The sequence below is a fragment of the Anabrus simplex genome, chromosome 1, assembly GCF_040414725.1.
Source record: "Anabrus simplex isolate iqAnaSimp1 chromosome 1, ASM4041472v1, whole genome shotgun sequence".
Taxonomy (NCBI): Eukaryota; Metazoa; Arthropoda; class Insecta; order Orthoptera; family Tettigoniidae; genus Anabrus; species Anabrus simplex.
The window spans coordinates 1,460,644,442-1,460,662,358 of NC_090265.1; the positions used below are offsets into that span (position 1 = coordinate 1,460,644,442).

At 39.6% G+C, this 17,917-nt stretch overlaps 1 protein-coding gene across 1 annotated transcript; it reads right to left on the bottom strand.

Annotated features, from left to right (window-relative positions):
* Positions 1-1,539: 1,539 nt before the first annotated feature.
* Positions 1,540-17,348, bottom strand: LOC136858424 (uncharacterized). The gene is made up of 7 exons (XM_067137952.2): positions 17,224-17,348; positions 17,017-17,040; positions 14,976-15,181; positions 9,934-10,051; positions 7,095-7,250; positions 4,377-4,552; positions 1,540-1,841 (listed from the first exon to the last, which is right to left on the bottom strand). Exons 1-7 carry the CDS (start codon positions 17,276-17,278, stop codon positions 1,704-1,706), a joined length of 873 nt encoding a protein of 290 aa, XP_066994053.2. The 5' UTR covers positions 17,279-17,348; the 3' UTR covers positions 1,540-1,703.
* Between the last annotated feature and the right edge of the window lie 569 nt (positions 17,349-17,917).

The following is a 17,917-nucleotide window of genomic DNA, read 5'->3' on the forward strand; positions in this document are numbered from 1 at the left end:
TTTTGCACAAGCGTCCTTAGGGAGTCTCATAAGCGTAGCAGCTATCTTGCGCAAACGCCCTTGCGAGATGTCGGTTGGCAGCTGTCAAAAAAGGCACGTGGCTGTCAAAAAGCACGTGGCGTTGTTTACAAACAAGAGCATGTGGGGATGACGTTACGTTGTCAATGACCTTGGCTGGCATCCATCTTGCGCAAGCGACCTAAAGCCGTCCCATAAGAGCAGCCGCCATCTTGTGCAGTAGCCTCTAAGCTAGCATTCTCAATATAAGCCTGTGTATAGCCGCCATCTTGCGCAAGTGTCCTAGGGCATCTCATAAGGGCAGCAGCCATCTTGCGCAAGCGCCCCTAGGCCGTCTCATAAGGATCTGTGTATAGCCGCCATCTTGTTCAATTGGCGTCGGGAAGGGCATCTTGCTGTAATACGAAGTATAGTCCATTTCAATATAGCGGATGTGATGATAGGCTTGCTCTCATAGGCGTCGGGAATGGCAACTAGCCGTTAAAGTGAGGTTACGCCCCTCAAGGTGGTGACTGTAAGGTTAGGCTCGCTCTCTTATGCAAAATCCACAAATCGACATTGCTCACCTACTATACTAGGGGTCAATAATCTTGCTTTGGTACCTGCATTGCTACACTACTAGACCTCGGGTGCTGACTCTGCCAAAAAAAAAAGTGTTGATTCATTTCCGGGTGTGGAAAACTCCACTGCTCGCCTCAGTGGATAGTAAGAGGTGCGCACGCACATGTTGATCTAAGCATTCGCTCCCACCCCACTTAACGTAGGTATAAACACGACTGTAAGATAATGCATCCTTGCTTGCCTCGTAAGAGGCGGCCGTGACCTGCCCCCTCCCCAGGCAATCTTTTTTGTATAGGAGACATTGCTACGGCGGTGGACCTCTAGTGAGAGAGAGAAGGCACATCTCTCACTCACCCGTCCCTTATTTTTGGTAAGAGGAGATAGGGGAAAGGGGACTACCTCTTTAACCCCCCCCCCACTATACACCCCCGAAGTTAATATAGCAAATTTTGCGCGCCCACGTGCCTAAGGTGGCATCCATGAGGATTTTGCCCCGTCAAGGTGGCAGCACTTAGGTTAGCGATGCAAGATGGCGGATGACAGTTGTCAAAAAGCACGTGGAATTTTTCAAATTGCCCACCACCACGTGCATAAGGTGCCAAGTGAGGTTTAGCCCCGTGAAGATGGCGGCACTGAGGTTAGGGATGCAAGATGGCGGATTACAGCTGTCAAAAGCACGTGTCATTGTTTACAAACACTAGCACGTGGCGATTACGTAACGGGGTCAATGACCTTGGGGTCAATGATCTTGGATGACCTTGTTCACGTCAACAGAAGAAATGATGACGTCATTTCCGGATTTGGGAACCCCACAGCTCACCTACTCCCATCGAAACTGACTTACGAGTAGTTTTGTTTGAAATGTTTTGAAATGGCATACAGAACACGAAACTTACTCTGTCTAGGTTTCTATGAGGTTATGTTAATGATCAGGTTATTAATCAGTATAAAACAATGAAATAGTAGTTTCAAGAATTTTTAATTATTGTTCTCAGAGTATTCTTTAACTAGACATGATAAACAAATGGAGGATTCTGAAGTTAACTCAAATTTTTCCTAAGTTTAATTCACAATTCTTTACATTAATACTAAAAGCGTATTCTTCAAAACGGAGAGGAAATTCTTCATGCAAATAAGCCAGTATCGAACAAACCACCACATCCGACATTCCATGGCTTTGACCTGAAGTAGACATGTAAGGAGATAACCTGGTACTTCTCGGCCCACTCGACGAGACAGTCTGGGGTTGTAGGTATTGTAGGCTGTAATCAGAAAACTTGCGTCAAAAATTGTTATACATTTAATAATCCTATATCTATTAAAGATATTCTGAAAAGGAAAAATACAGAATACCGCATGCTAAAACGTGATACTCATGAGCAACATTATGGTACAGCAGCTGAGTGCAAAATACATCTGACAGTTACTGAAATGTCCAGGGATATTGACCCGATACAGATATTCACTCAGGATTCTACAATGGCATTTTTAATTTAGCTACACTTCATGAAACTTCAGTATAAAAGCAAGCTTGCTGCATTAAATGTTCAGTTTTGATTATTCAGGGAATAGGGAATAGGAAATCTGTCCATTTCCTTTCACGAAAACTGAAGTTACAATAAGTAAATAGGCAGGGCCTAAATACTTAAACCACTAATATAATAAATATATCAATTAATTAATAATTATACCTGAAATGAAGATGTTGTCCAATTTGAAATATTTCATTGATATGTTATCTTCGCGCACTCTCATAGTAAAAGCAGAGAGTACAAGAGATATCCGATATTCGGTTTATTTTTATAGCAAGAACTAATCTAATTCTAGGTGTACTCTTCGTTTTTGTGATATTATCACAAATTTTATAAGATATGCAGTTGCAACCAAATTTCTGACGTGATTATTTATCATGTAGTTAGTTCTGAATTACGAATACCATTTAGTTTTGTAAAAATCTTTCATTTAAATTTCGAACCAATAATTCGTTTTCTTATAGCAAAATATATCACGAACATAAATGGTGAAAGAGAATGATTATCAAGTATTATAGGAGAATTATATGCTACATTGTGTGAAGACGGGAGGAGTGTATTGTAGTAACTGCCATCATCTTGACCAAAAGAAGTAAATTTACGCGTACCGTAGTAGTAGAAACACATACATGTCAATTCAAGTATACCAAATATTCAAATGGTGATATTTGATTAAATATTTGCATTATGATCAAGAAAATTAAGCCATTGTAATATTTTAACCTTAATTTTATTAGTGACGACAGACATGAACCCTTTTAATGGACATTAATTTTCTTCTAGAATACCTCCTTCCGAACGTTGTTGGAATCTCTGTACGCGTAACATGTGTGAGCCCCTATCTCTGTGACCCATAAGCAAGGTACGGGATTGCTTTAATGGCTAAGTGGTTTCTACGGCAACCTTGGCCACCGGTCGGTTATTGTACTTGATTAGCACAGGTACCACAGGGGCACAGAGTTGATTCAGTCTCGGTAGGTAATCACCTCTACATGCGTTGAGTAAATACATAAACTATGTTTACGTGAGACCTCTTCACTCTAAGACATTGGAGACCCGTCCTTTCTCACATGAAATCGTCGAACATCAAAAAGTAATCATCCTCCCCGAAGTAGTCTAATAATTTCCTAGAGCTTGTCTGAGTATTGCCACATTGTCCATAGCAGCTTTTGGGAGTGAACCACATCTGGAAAGGAGTGCGTCTTAGACAGATTTAATGAAATGCCCTTCTCTTTTTATTAACAGTCGGTAAACGTCGTGCGATTCATTCCCAAGTTCACTAACGCCTGCGTCTATTTGAAGACAATCCTAATTCGGCACCGAAATCGTGGAATGAAAACAATGAAATAAAAGCTCTCACTTCTCACAGACGAGCAATCATTATAACATACATAGTTCATCTCACGAATTGGAGGATTATCTTTATTGAATTTGGAGACTGTCTCATGATTTTTACTACCGCACATGGAAAAGCTGGAGGAGGTAATATGAACGTATTATCCAAAAATCTTATTTCTCTTTCAGCGGCAGTCATGAAAAAGTGCATACGGTAACTATTGGTTTCTTGCACCTATGGAATTCATGGAACAAATATGAAAATCACTTAACAGCTTCCACACCTGTCGAAATTTTCACATTCATACACATGAGTGCACTGAAATGAAATGTCGTATGGCTTTTAGTGCCGGGAAATCCCAGGACGGGTTCGGCTCGCCAGGTGCAGGTCTTTATATTTGACACCCGTAGGTGACCTGCGCGTCGTGATGAGGATGAAATGATGATGAAGACAACACATATACCCAGCCCCCGTGCCATTGGAATTAACCAATTAAGGTTAAAATCCCCGACCCGGCCGGGAATCGAACCCGGAACCCACTGAACCGAAGACCAGTACGCTGACCATTCAGCCAACGAGTCGGACATGAGTGCACTAAACTTGCAGTACAGACCTTTCTTTAGTCGTAAGCAAACTGAACTTAGCATCCGAGTACTGGCAGCGCTGAAGTAAGTATGCATAATACAAAGAGAGAAACCGACTATTCGCTCTTGAACAGACATTCACTTATCCTTTGTTGGTGAGCTTGGTGAGCAATATTATTGTGAGTATGTTACTCTTACAGATCAATTTTTTAATCTTTCTGAATTTTTCAGTGTATATGTAATATAGAAACATGTGTTAAAATATGTATGTACTGTACGCATGTGCAGTAAGTATATACCAAAATATGCATATATATACACTACATTTGATAACATGGTACTCACTCTGATTGCTATGGCGGGTACACTCTCATACCATACTCTGTTTTTGTGACTGGCGTGCCCAAAGCCTTGAAAGCCAATTCCATGAACATAACCAGTGTGTACATCAGTGAGGAGGAAGTATGGCTCGAACAATTTGCAATCTAGTTCCTTGGTCACGTTGTAGTAGTAGTGCCTTCCTGAAAAAGTAAGTTATTATTAAGAATTTAATTACATGGATAATTTTCATTGCTTATATAAATAATGAAATGTTTAATCTTTCCATATTAATAAATGACATGGTTTATATTCCCTGTGAATTAGGCCTATGCCAAGAATGGTATTGTATCCATCTGGAGCAGATAATTCTTAAGTAATTTTACATTCGGAAACACAATAGTAAAAAGATTTAAAAATATTTCCTTGCACGAATTGATAATTCTGAAAGAAAAAACACACATTCTCTCATGCATCCAATTCCTTATGGTTTGTATTAAATAAATGCAGCCGTAACATATCTCAAATGATGCATGGCGCTTAAAGTACACCTTCTAGCTTAGTGAAGAAAGGTATAAAAACTATTTCATTCCTCGTTTCTTTTAAGCGAAACTACGTAAAACAACTGAATATGGAACTACTGGGAATCCAACAAGCCTTCGAGCTGAGAATTCAACATGAACAAGATAAACCTCCAGTTTATGATGTATGAACAAAAGAGTGTCTCGTGGTAAACTCAGTTTTTGAAGGTGAATGGCCATCCAAGAAGACAGCTACCTAGTCACATGGCTTGAAGTTATTGGACTGACTCGTGGTCACCTGGACGATATTCATAGCCTGTTATTTGACTTTCGAGATCGTATCTGCTGCATTTCATATCAGATAGAATCTCAGCTGGTCTCGCGAGTCTTAGTAAAATTCATTCCACCCCTCAGTCCAGAATTAGCCTGGACGGGAGTCGAAAATATGGCTTCTGGTTAAAAATCGTGCACGTTGTCCACACACCATAGGGTTGGCAACTAATGCTCTGCAGTCATTGATTTATTTCTCTCGATATGTAGATCAGCGGTGAACTGATGTAGTGTTAGCCTCCGGAACCGAGATCGCACGTTTAAACCTGACAGAAGTAGGCAGATTGCTAAGGCCATAGATATACCAATTCGGCACTCTTTCTCGTACTAGATCAGTGGGTAAAAGTCCGACTCGTTGACTGAATGGTCAGCGTACTGGCCTTCGGTTCAGAGGGTCCCGGGTTCGATTCCCGGCCGGGTCGGGGATTTTAACCTTAATTGGTTGATTACATTGGCTCGGGGGCTGGGTGTTTGTACTGTCCCCAACATCCCTGCAACTCACACACCACACATAACACTATCCTCCACCACAATAACACGCAGTTACCTACACATGGCAGATGCCGCCCACCCTCATCGGAGGGTCTGCCTTACAAGGGCTGCACCCGGCTAGAAATAGCCACACGAAATTCTTAATTATTAGTGGGTAAAAGGTTTGCGGTGACACATTCACAACATGAATTACAATAGCCATGACGGAGACTTCAAGTTCCGCTCTACCAACTGGTGGATTAAATTGGAAGGTTGTATACACAGCAAACATACGATCTTCAAATGTTTATCATCCCAGTCATACGGGAAACTATTATTTTCGGCGCTCCAATTATACTGCTATCTGGTGGCACGAAGGTGTTCTAATGGACGGTTGTTTTATGACCGTCTTGCGTGGACATAGATTATATCAACATGAATTTCCAACATACCATACTATGGCTTTACAATCCTCTACATACTGCCTGCCTGGGATGGAACCGAAACCCTAGCTTAGGATCATGTGTCCACCGAGGCAGGTTAAGCAGTCTTAGAGGTATAATTATATTTAATACAATTTCTGTCTAATTAATCAGGAACCACCTTTCTGAGACTTATATATGGCACGGTACCTTGCATTAAATGACCTGATTCTAGATGATAGTTATAAATTGGTTTGTACAGAGCCTTCATGAAAATCATCAGCCTGTTGAACGGTCAGCGTAATGGCCTTCGGTTCAGAGGGTTCCGGGTTCGATTCCCGGCCGGGTCGGGGATTTTAACCTTAATTGGTTAATTCCAATGGCACGGGGGCTGGGTGTATGTGTTGTCTTCATCATCATTTCATCCTCATCACGACGCGCAGGTCGCCTACGGGAGTCATATAGAAAGACCTGCACCTGGCGAGCCGAACCCGTCCTGGGATATACCGGCACTAAAAGCCATACGACATTTCATTTTTTTTATCAGCCTGTTTCCAGTCGTTCGACCGGGTCAGGAATGGAATGAATGAAGTCTCCATCTAGCGGCAAGGATACGAAATGCGCCGGCTGTCGAAGCCTGTTGCACTCCTCTGGGGTATGCTTAATGACTGATAGTTAAAATGACATGATATTGGAGAGTGTCGCTGAAATGAAAGATGACAAGGAAAACCGGAGTACCCGGAGAAAAACCTGTCTCGCCTTCGCATTGTCTAGCACAAATCTCACACGGATTTGAACCACGGAACCCAGCTGTAAGAGGCCGGTGCGCTGCAGCCTGAGCCACGGAGGCTTGTGCAGAGCTTTCATCCCTGTTACAATTTAACATTATCTTGTTACATCTACGTCATGTCCAATTACACGGTGACAATTTCAGTTTAATACAAATGCTTATTTGGTCAATTAGTATACCAATTACGCTTTCTGTGTATTTATTTACTTACCCATTCCAGGAACGCAGCTTTCACGTGTGAAAGCAGTCTTTTCCTCAATTTCACTCTCTGTTATTGGAATCTCCATGAGTGAATCTCCATTCTGTACCCACAGTCCTGTACCCATGCCTTCGCTCAAGTCTGATCGACCTCCACTCTTAAGAACATCTTAAAAGAAAACAGCATGTTAAAATATTGTGCGATACTATTCGTGTACTCTGATAATACATACATATAAAAGAACTTAATTCATATCACAGTAAAAATACATCACCCAAATAATGTAATTTCACTTTCATTTAACATAGAAAATTAAGCTTTATTTGAGATTTCATTCATGGTTCAAACCTTACAATTCTTAAAATATATGTTCACATCTTATTTCTTATTGAGATATTAGGAGCAATTTCACATAATGGTCAATGTTCAGTATTTGAAATGTCAGTACACATACCATAGGACACTTCACTTCACTTCACTTCACTTCACTTCACTTCACTTCACTTCACTTCACTTCACTTCACTTCACTTCACTTCACTTCACTTCACTTCACTTCACTTTTTGTTACCATTCTCATATAAAACGAATATTTCTAAATTATATTTTAATAAAGCAGTAGCACTTTCGCAATAATAATAATTCCGATACTGCAGTGCAAATAGCGGGTTCGACACTTCACCAGATTTCCTAGGTACGTCCCAGGTCGTGTTGTTCATTCAAATGCAGATATCACACTTAATTTGAAAATTAAGTGATTTGTTTCATATTGCAAAACTTATCGTCAGGTTTGACTTGAAGCAATCTGCAAATGTTAAATAGTTCATAGTCTAGCGACACCTACTGTGTATCAGCCCTTGTCTGCGCAAACCTCAGGACTATAGAATGTACAACTTAACTAGCGATCTGATTGCGTTGTATATTGAAATAATCGCAAACGGTTAGGATTACCTTAAGGGTTGTTTTACCTCTGGACTTAAAATTACTGCACCTCACTTGACGCCGTTACATTCCAGAGAATTACTGGAGCAGGGAAGTATTTGCATGTCTAGACCCTGAAGTCTCTTAAGCATATGCTGTTCGTTAGGACAGGTGCAACGACCATGCCTTAGTTACGGAGTGACATATTTGAAACGACACTATTTTTTTGAAATCTCACTAATGTGGTGTGGGTATTGGGTGAATAAGGATTCTATAATACTTAGAAATCCTCCTCCCTACTAACAACCGTACTTGCCAGTGTCACCAATTAAAACCTGCAGGGAGTACTCAATAACTTTGAAACATTCAAATAGCTTGGCAAACTGAGAGGAACTTTACTCACGCTCGAAGAATATTATTAAACACACTGACGTCCATGTTGTACAAGCGGGCTATGAAACTTAATGCAGGGATTAGCTTACAAACAGGGATATATTTAATCAATTTTGAGAAAGTACGAGGTGTGGACTAATATAACTACCTACCTCTAGGCTGAACATTGAGAATGCTCATAACTAATATTCCACGATTTGGAAAGTGAGTGCTAAATAAACTTGAACTAGTTATGCAGCGTTCATATTTCTCTATCCCCTATTCGTATTATTATTATTATTAAGACAATTTATATCGATGATATGAACGTAGATATTTATTTTACTCATTAACAAATATGAGGGTCTCGCTATACTACTGCTGATCTGGAGACAGCACGACACCTCTAATTCATTCCGAGTTTACTGAAAAGAGGGCTTCTATTCCATCGTAGTCTATTAAATTTCTCTCAAAATTTTGCGCTGAGTGAAAAGGGTGGACAGAGGTGGTTGTGGCAAGCACGTAGAAAATGCTTACAAACAAGTCACGTAGTCGTAACTCATAAGGAAGTACCATCAACAGTTGCTGGTTGGTGGGCAGGGTGCAAAGGACCATTTGTGAGAATTATAGTCCATACGTCCAATTTCAAAATATGAGCTGTATGTATTAGGAAATTTATTTTACGACATTGGCATTTTTCTGTTAAATCGAAAATTATACCCGAATAATTCAGCTAGACATTATTAAATTCGATGTCTGCAATGCATCCGTTAATACATCATTCAGCTAGTTTATGATTATTTAAACTCAAGTTGTGGAACACATAACACTGATGCAACACTACAAGCAGCGCCTGTGTCAAAAACAAGCCCGCCTCGACAGTTAAGTCTCGAATTACAGACATTCATACATTTAAATATCCTAAGTAACTTGTGAGGATTGCGAATAGCTTCTGCTGTGTCCTTAAATTGGTATATAGTATACTTCGTCTTAATTTAATTGTATTTAATTACATTTGTCGTATATGAATCAAAATATCTTATATACCGTCCGAGGAGGTGAGCTCCAGCAGCTAATTCTTAAATATCAGGGTATAGATGAATAAGTACACCAATCCACGCACGATTGTAAATGACAGATTTTAACTAATAATTATATTTATATAATATAAATTAATATTTTGAAGTATTTGCATCAATCGGCTATAAGGATGTTTCCTAATTTCTTGTTTTCAATTTTGTCTTACGTCGCACCGACACAGATTTTATGGTGACGGTGGAATAGGAAATGGCTAAGCGTGGGAAGGAAGCGACCGTGGCTTTAATTGAGATACAGCCGCAGCATTTGCAATGTCTGAAAATGGGAAACCACAGAAAACCATTTTCAGGCCTATCAACAGGGGGTTCGAACCCACTATATCCCGAATGGAAGCTCAGAGTTACGCAACTCTAACCAGACGGCCTACTCGCATGGTAGACTACTAACTCTAGTGAGATGTTATTACATCATTCCCTTTGAAATGGATGCATATTTCAGTGTAGATACAATATTATAACTTACCTTGACTGACTAAGAAGATACGTCCCTTGGTGATGTCCTCATTGAAGCGTGTTACATTAGAATACATGGGATGCTGGGAGAGATCGTAAGGTGTGCCTGAATAATCCTTTACTGGCAACTGAAAACATGAAATAGGAGCAGCTAGTGTAACTTCCGGTAGAAGACAGAGATGTACAATAAGGCTATTTTTAAAATTTACGTTATTCTTCAAAACGTTCAAAAGAAAACACTTTAGCATAAATCAGTAGTAAATGACTACGAAACATCAAACACAACGTTCATAATTTGATATTGTGAAGTAAAATATTTTATGGCACAGATTGCTTATTTTCTCTTCTATCCTTCCTAACATTTCTCGAAACACGTATATTAAATCGAAATCGATTTTTAATCTGTGAGGTCGCATTACCAACATATAGTACGCGTTGAAGAGATGATAAGTAAGAACAAAAAAGACCAATAGAACACCAGTGTGATCCAAACCCACAACCTCTCGATTTCACGTCACTTGCTTTACCATTGAACTTTCAGATTGGTGTATCATCTATGATTTGTGTCCACAAAGTTAAAAAGTGTGTAAAAACATGACATACATGTAAGAACCCAGTGCCATCTTAAATGTATAAAGGCCTTTACCTCACAGGTCATTTAGTTCATATAGCTGTGTGATTATTATTATTATTATTATTATTATTATTATTATTATTATTATTATTATTATTATTATTATTTTATTATTATTCCTTCCTTAATCTGCTTACCCTCCAGGGTTGGATTTTCCCTCGGACTCAGCGAGGGATCCCACCTCTACCGCCTCAAGGACAGTGTCCTGGAGCGTGAGACACTGGGTCGGGGGATACAACTGGGGAGAATGACCAGTACCTCTCCCAGGCGGCCTCACCTGCTATGCTGAACAGGGTCCTTGTGGGGGATGGGAATATTGTAAGGGATAGACAAGGAAGAGGGAAGGAAGCGGCCGTGGTCTTATGTCACGTACCATCCCGGCATTTGCCTGGAGGAGAGGTGCGAAACCACGGAAAACCACTTCCAGGATGGATGAGGTGGGAATCGAACCCACCTCTACTCACTTGACCTCCCGAGGCTGAGTGAACCCCGTTCCAGCCCTCGTACCACTTTTCATATTTCGTGGCAGAGCCGGGAATCGAACCCGGGCTTCCGGGGATGGCAGCTAATTACACTAACCACTACACCACAGAGGAGGGCTATATCATTATTACACAACTATATAGTTCGTGAGCTTTTCCCTGAATCGAGTGGTGAGGTAATTAATGACGGTAGGTCCAGCTGTTCAGAATTCTTCTTAAAGCTTTCGTATATATTCCGCTAAAGGCCATGTGTACTTATTTACACAGACATATCTCAGGATTCGCAGATGCTTACTAGCTCGGTACTGATTTGTTCGGGATATTGTAGTAAAGTCTGCAATCTCATTCGGTACAATGCCTTAAGCACGATCAAGAAAACAATTCCATATCAACAATCTGGAATTAGTGAGTAAGGGTCTTGTATTTCCGCAAGCATACATTAATCCCATGTTCACAATTTTCTGCTAAGTATGGTAAGAGCAGAGTGTAGTTAGTAGGCAGGTCTCATTCATAATTAGAAGAGGTACAGTACAATATATTTTGCTCTAAGAACCACGTGCCTAAAGAGTATATTAGTATGTATCGTTAGTCATGATTATTGCGAAACGAAGGCGTCGTTTAATCGATAGTATTTTGAAACCTCACTCTCTTACGCAGTACATGCTTAAGAGAAAGTTACCGGCTATTTTAAGATTAAGAATACTCTGAAGGAAAATAACTGAGAAGATTAGAAATTACAATAAAATCCATTTTGAGTTACTCTCATTTCTACTCGACTTAACAATTTCTTCCAGAAATAGACTCCGTCAGGTGACCTGCAAGTGACGACTACAGCTACTGTGTTATTATTGTCGAAAGCACATATCAGATGAATTAGGTTTAAGATGATTGGCCAGTAGGAATGATATTTATTTTCACATACTCAAAAGTTGCGCCTAGAAAAGTTGTTACTCGTTTACGTACCTGACGAAGAGTACAGGGGCCAAGGCGTTTTCTTGCAGCAATCCCTTTCCATCAGATATCTACTTTTTTCAAGTACCTGAAGTTTATCGAAAAACTTTGATTCATTAGAAAAGTGGAGTTAAATAAAATTACATATATTTACTCATAAAAGAATCTACCCAGCGGATTTCATTCAAACCCCTTCATAATCAGTGCGACGAATAAGCTGAGTTATCCTCGAATAAGCCCTCAAATCGACATAAAAATCCCTTATCTGGCCAAGAATCAAACCGAAGACCTCCGGTTAAGAGACAAGCTCACTACCCCTAGGCCGTAGGGTCGGCTTTTTGTCTTAAAGTAAGTACTTATTAACCTTGTGGAAAGTCCCAAAATATAAAAGAAAATATTAGTTTATGGCGTATGCTTTTCATATACATTGAGCGTTAGTGACGCCACTCAGGCACAAACACTCATACAAGTCACATACAAGTTAAAAGATTTATACAAATGTTCGTTCGACTTTTACCAGAAGTGTGGTCGAAAATGCGTGAGTGGAAGAGATTCTTCGTTGCGCCCTCTGATTTGGACTCAAACTATCTATTCAATAACGGTAATTTCATATGCGTTATATTCTCATATGACAGTAAAACATATCTGTCTGTACATATTTTGTATTCTCGTCACAATTTTGAGATAGTAAACACGAAGCAAAGACGACATCCGTCATTTTGAAAGTTTTCTCATCTGTCTCTCGGTTTGGATTGAATAAATGCAAACCTGCTAACCCATTTATTCAAGACAAGAAGTAAAAACGTGTACAATTTCCCTGTAAGGTTAGGTTAAAAAGTAGTGGTCATTGCACGACTTTCCACTGCAACCAGCTTCTCCTCCACGGGGAGATAGGGAAAACTAATGTCGGCATATAATATATTCCTGTCCAGTAACACCAAGGGTTTTCCTCAAGGCTTAACGTCGTCATCCAAAGGATGAATCTCCTTCCCTGCCGGTCAACATTCTGATGGTGAAAATTTTTCTTCCTACGGAACTCGAACCGACTAACCACGGTGTCAAATCATAGAGACCTGACACTACGACGATCGTAGGGACAGCGGGCGAGTTCGCCGTGCGGTTGGGGGCGCTCAGCTGTGAATTCGCATCCTGGAGATAGTGGGTTCGAACCCCACTGTCGGCAGCCCTGAAGATGGTTTTCCGTGGTTTCCCATTTTCATACCAGGCAAATGCTGGGGATGTACCTTAATTAAGGTCACGGCCGCTTCCTTCCTACTTCTAGGCTTTTCCTGTCCCATCGTCGCCATAAGACCTATCTGTGTCGGTGCGACGTAAAGCAAAATAGCAAAAATAGGTCGTAGGCACCGGCCGGGCTTATGCAGGAGCTGAGAAATTACATTTTAAATCTCTAGATTCTAGCCTCTCAGACAGCGAGAAGCGAACAATCAGTCAGTGAATTCCCTAGCTCTTTCTCGATACAGCGCCCAGGTTCACTGTTCATTTCTTACCAGCAACAATTGTGCTCATTGCACCTCTTGCCTTCTGCTTTCTTCGTGGAGTTCAGTACCATACAAAGTATTTTTTTTAAGCTTCATACACGTCACTTTAGGTCCATAATTTTAGTGTATCACTGGGAGGTGTCAGTACTAGAGTTTACTTACGGTCGTGGTGTTATACGCCAAATTAAAGTAATTTTCCACTGATTGATAGTTTCTCATCACTCCTATTCCCTATATTCACCAATCACTACTGATCTGCATTAAGACAGTCGCCCAGGTGGCAGTTCTAGCCTTTTCTTAAATGATTGCAAAGAAAATGGAAATTTATTGAACATCTCCCTTGGCAAGTTATTCCAATCCCTTACTCACCAATGTATAAACGAATATTTGCCCCAAATTGTCCTCTTGAATTCCAACATCATATTGTGATATTTCCTACTTTTAAAGACACCACTCAAACTTATTCGTCTACTGATATCCTCCCACGCCATCTCTCCACTGACAGCTCGGAACATACCACTTAGTCGAGCAGTTCGTCTCCTTTCTTCCAAGTCTTCCCAGCCCAGCTGCTTTTCTTTGGATTTTTTCCAGTTCTTGAATCAAGTAATCCTGGTGAGGGTCCCATACACTGGAACCATACTCTAGTTGGTGCCTTACCAGAGACTTATATGCCTTCTCCTTTACTTCCTTACTACAGCCCCTACATACCTTCATGCCAATGTGCAGAGATCTGTACCCTTTATTTGCAATCATATTTATGTGGTTACCCAAGTGAAGATCTTTCCTGATATTGAGACCTAGGTACTTACAATGATCCTCAAATGGAACTTTCATTCCATCAACGCAGTAATTAAAACTGACTTTTTCTATTTGTGAAACTCACAATCTTACTTTTAACCCCGTTTATCCTCATACCATTGCTTAGTGTCCATCTCTCAACATTATCGAGGTCACGTTGCAGTTGCTCACAATCATGTAACTTATTTATTACTCTGTAGAAAATAACATCATGTGCAAAAAGCTTATCTCTGATTCCACTTCTTTACACATATCATTGATATATATAAGAAAACATAAAGGTCCAATAATACTGCCTTGAGGAATTCCCTTCTTAATTATTACAGGGACACATAAAGGTTCGCCTACTCTAATTCTCTGAGTTCTACTTTCTAGAAACATAGCCACCCATTCAGTCATTCTTTTGTCGAGAGTTTTTGTAAAAATATTGAGCTTCTATCAACAAATCAACATAATAGAACAAGTTATAACATCAGTAAGTGAATATTGAACGCATTTTGATGGCTTCCAGCGTTTATCAGTTCCTTAAAGATTCTTAAAATTCATTTCCACACATGTGAAGCCGCAGACATGAGCTAATTTAAAGTGAATTAATTTCCTTGCATAACGGCTGCATGTATGCGTTTATGGTTGTCATAATGGACAAATTGCACAGTATTTCAAATTGAGTAGATAGTATTATACTCACCCCTACATCAAGGCCGGCAAAATTTCCTTGCTGGTCGTAAAGTACGCAAACCCTAGGATCATCGGGAAGGCACCAGATGCTCCAGTACTCTGAGTCACTCTCAACTTCCACCCACTTCTTAGAATTGGCGCTAGCCGTTGTCGTTGGTAAGGAGAAATATGCGGTGTTAAATAACCTTGCAGCAGCTCCGAGAGGGTCCCATTTAACTGGAAATGTGTGAATTACAACATATAATTTCTGTGACTCTCTTGCCGACAAACAACTGATATGTATTCATACCCGTTACAAACTGATAATTTTTACTTTGGCAACCTGGTCGAATTTAAATTTACAAAATATTGCCTCTCCATTAATAGAACAACTAATTTTCTTCCATGATCATACATTTTTTATTTTGTTGATAATTACCATTCTAGTAGCTTATATCAATGTGAATTACATACATAATATACTCCACAGCAACTACTGGAGAAACATCATTCCATCCTCACACACACATTTTCTAACATTTAAATTTGTTACGGTTTTAGTTCACACTAAATTTTCCTTTTCGGAAATGACATAAAATTAGAAAAAACATGTCCATTGATTCGTACAGTGTCCTACAGTGCTGGTTTATTTCTTCTTCCTGTCAGTAGGAGACATGCACGGCCGCTACCCATACCCCATCGTCGCCATAAGACCTATCTGTGTCGGTGCGACGTTAATCCAATTCAGAAAAAACACTTCTCTTTTTCATCTATGTTAATTACATATCTCAGAACTTCAGACACTGTATGCCGATAATCTATAAATGTTCATTCTGACATTCTTTCCTCAGCTATAGATAAAATGAACCAAGATTATTCTATTTCCACTTCGTTTTTCTCGTGCGGCCTAAGAATCAACCCAACTAAATCTCAAGCTTTCCTTCGTAACTCCTTTCGATAGAGAATCGAGCATAACTTTCTCCGTATTTCTGCGCGTTACTCAAATACCACTCACTTAACGCATTTCGTTCACAAAATACTATACACTTCACAACCCACCTACCTGATAAAACTTTCTAAGTACCTTTCGTCATAGGCGTACCATGATAGAAACACTCGAACCTACCCACAGATCTGTCGTGTATGGCAGCTACTTTTCTGTTTTCTCATCGCGTGTGTGGAATGAATCACGGGTATAAATAACACATTTTCTCTCCTATGCTTTTTTTAGGGAATTATTTAATGTTCGATTAAATCAAATGACACACCGACTACTGCTGGGAAGTAACATCCTTCAGTGGACCTAAAATCAGTTACAGCGCTGGTAGCGGCTACTGGAACATGGCTTGTCTCCCTTTATTCCATTCATTTAATATTTATTGAAATCGAATTCTGGTATTCTGCCAGCAGTGCATGCTATCACGGGCACTGGTGAACCACGCACCCACAGCTAAGGCCTGAGGCCTGCAGATTAAGAGGTGACGCTTGGTCAGTGTGACTTCTCTCTCGGTAGTTATTCTACACTTTCAAGAACGGGTTCGCTATCTCGCCATAAAATAGCTACTCAATCGCTCTCATGCAGGCTGAGTAAACCCTGGATCACCACTCAAATCCGGGTAATAAACCCTCGCTTGACCTGAAATTGAACTCAGGACTTCCGAGTAATAAAAACGGCTAGTAACCCCCAGAATGAGAACGCATATGCAAAATTCCTGAATCCATCGAGTAAGAACGTCAAATACGTGTTTCCTATACATGCAAAGTTTTCGAAATACCTCCGGATAGTGCTGTGAATTATATTTGTGCAACAGAAAGATATAATTCACTCTTGATAGATACTCTTGAGAAATGTTTGAGCGATATGCGAGGGATATGCAGTTCAACTCGTAAACAATCAGTCCAATTTACAGGATTGCCTTCACAAAACTGTACATAATCTGAGAAGTCAACCATATGATAATTTAATATTAATAGTTTGTTACTAAGAGTTCTTAGAAATAGAAAATGGATCTATGCAATCACTGAATAGAAGATCGTAGCGAAGTTAATAGTAATTGATTTTTACTACTTACCGACAATTTCGTCCCAATTTTGTGCTGAAAAAGAAAGAAATGTGCATTAATATTAATAATTACAATAACGTAATAATTTGCTAACGTTATGTGTTTGAAAATTTGCAAAAAATATAATTCCGATATGGTATATTAAAACATTTTCATTAGTAAAATTAATTAAAAAATATAATGAAAAGTATGATAAGTAGTACGTTCATGTATTACCATTGAGGCACGTTACACCGACACAGAGAAATAAACTCAGTTTGAGGAGAGACATGCTTGGTGTCACTTCCAAGGTACTCTATATGAAGGATGACGCTAAGTAAAACTTCCAGCGGTATATATACGAGTTTGAGAAGGCTACTTACTCATGTTACCTGTTGTTATAATATTTGCACAGCCGTTATAACAAGGTCATATGAGACAATTATCTGTCTGCGCGTACATACCTCATCAAGTTGCTTCAAATTAAGTGTGGATCTCTTCTACGGAATAATATGTTCTATAAAGTTATAATTTACGTATGGGTTACGAGGCATTCAAGTCAAACTTGCCAGGATATAAATCCTGCGCAGATATGAGCGTAATAATAGATACTTTATATAATGCCCCAATAATTTTCTCTATAAACAATGGGATCTTGGGAAAATTCCAGTATTTGAAAATGTACTTAGTATTTTAATTTTCTCCGCCTTTCGATCTCTTTTCTTAAACCCCGAGTTATCATCTTCTATAATGTTACCGGTTTCAAATGGACAAATATCTGTTAAGTCTTCAATTCAGAGTCTTATTGGATCCTCAAATTATTCATAACTATGTCAGGCAGCATATTTCATGAGATCCAGTCGCACAAGTTGTGCTTCGAACGTCATTACTCAGCACCACCCATACCTCATCAGCTTCCATATACCCGCAG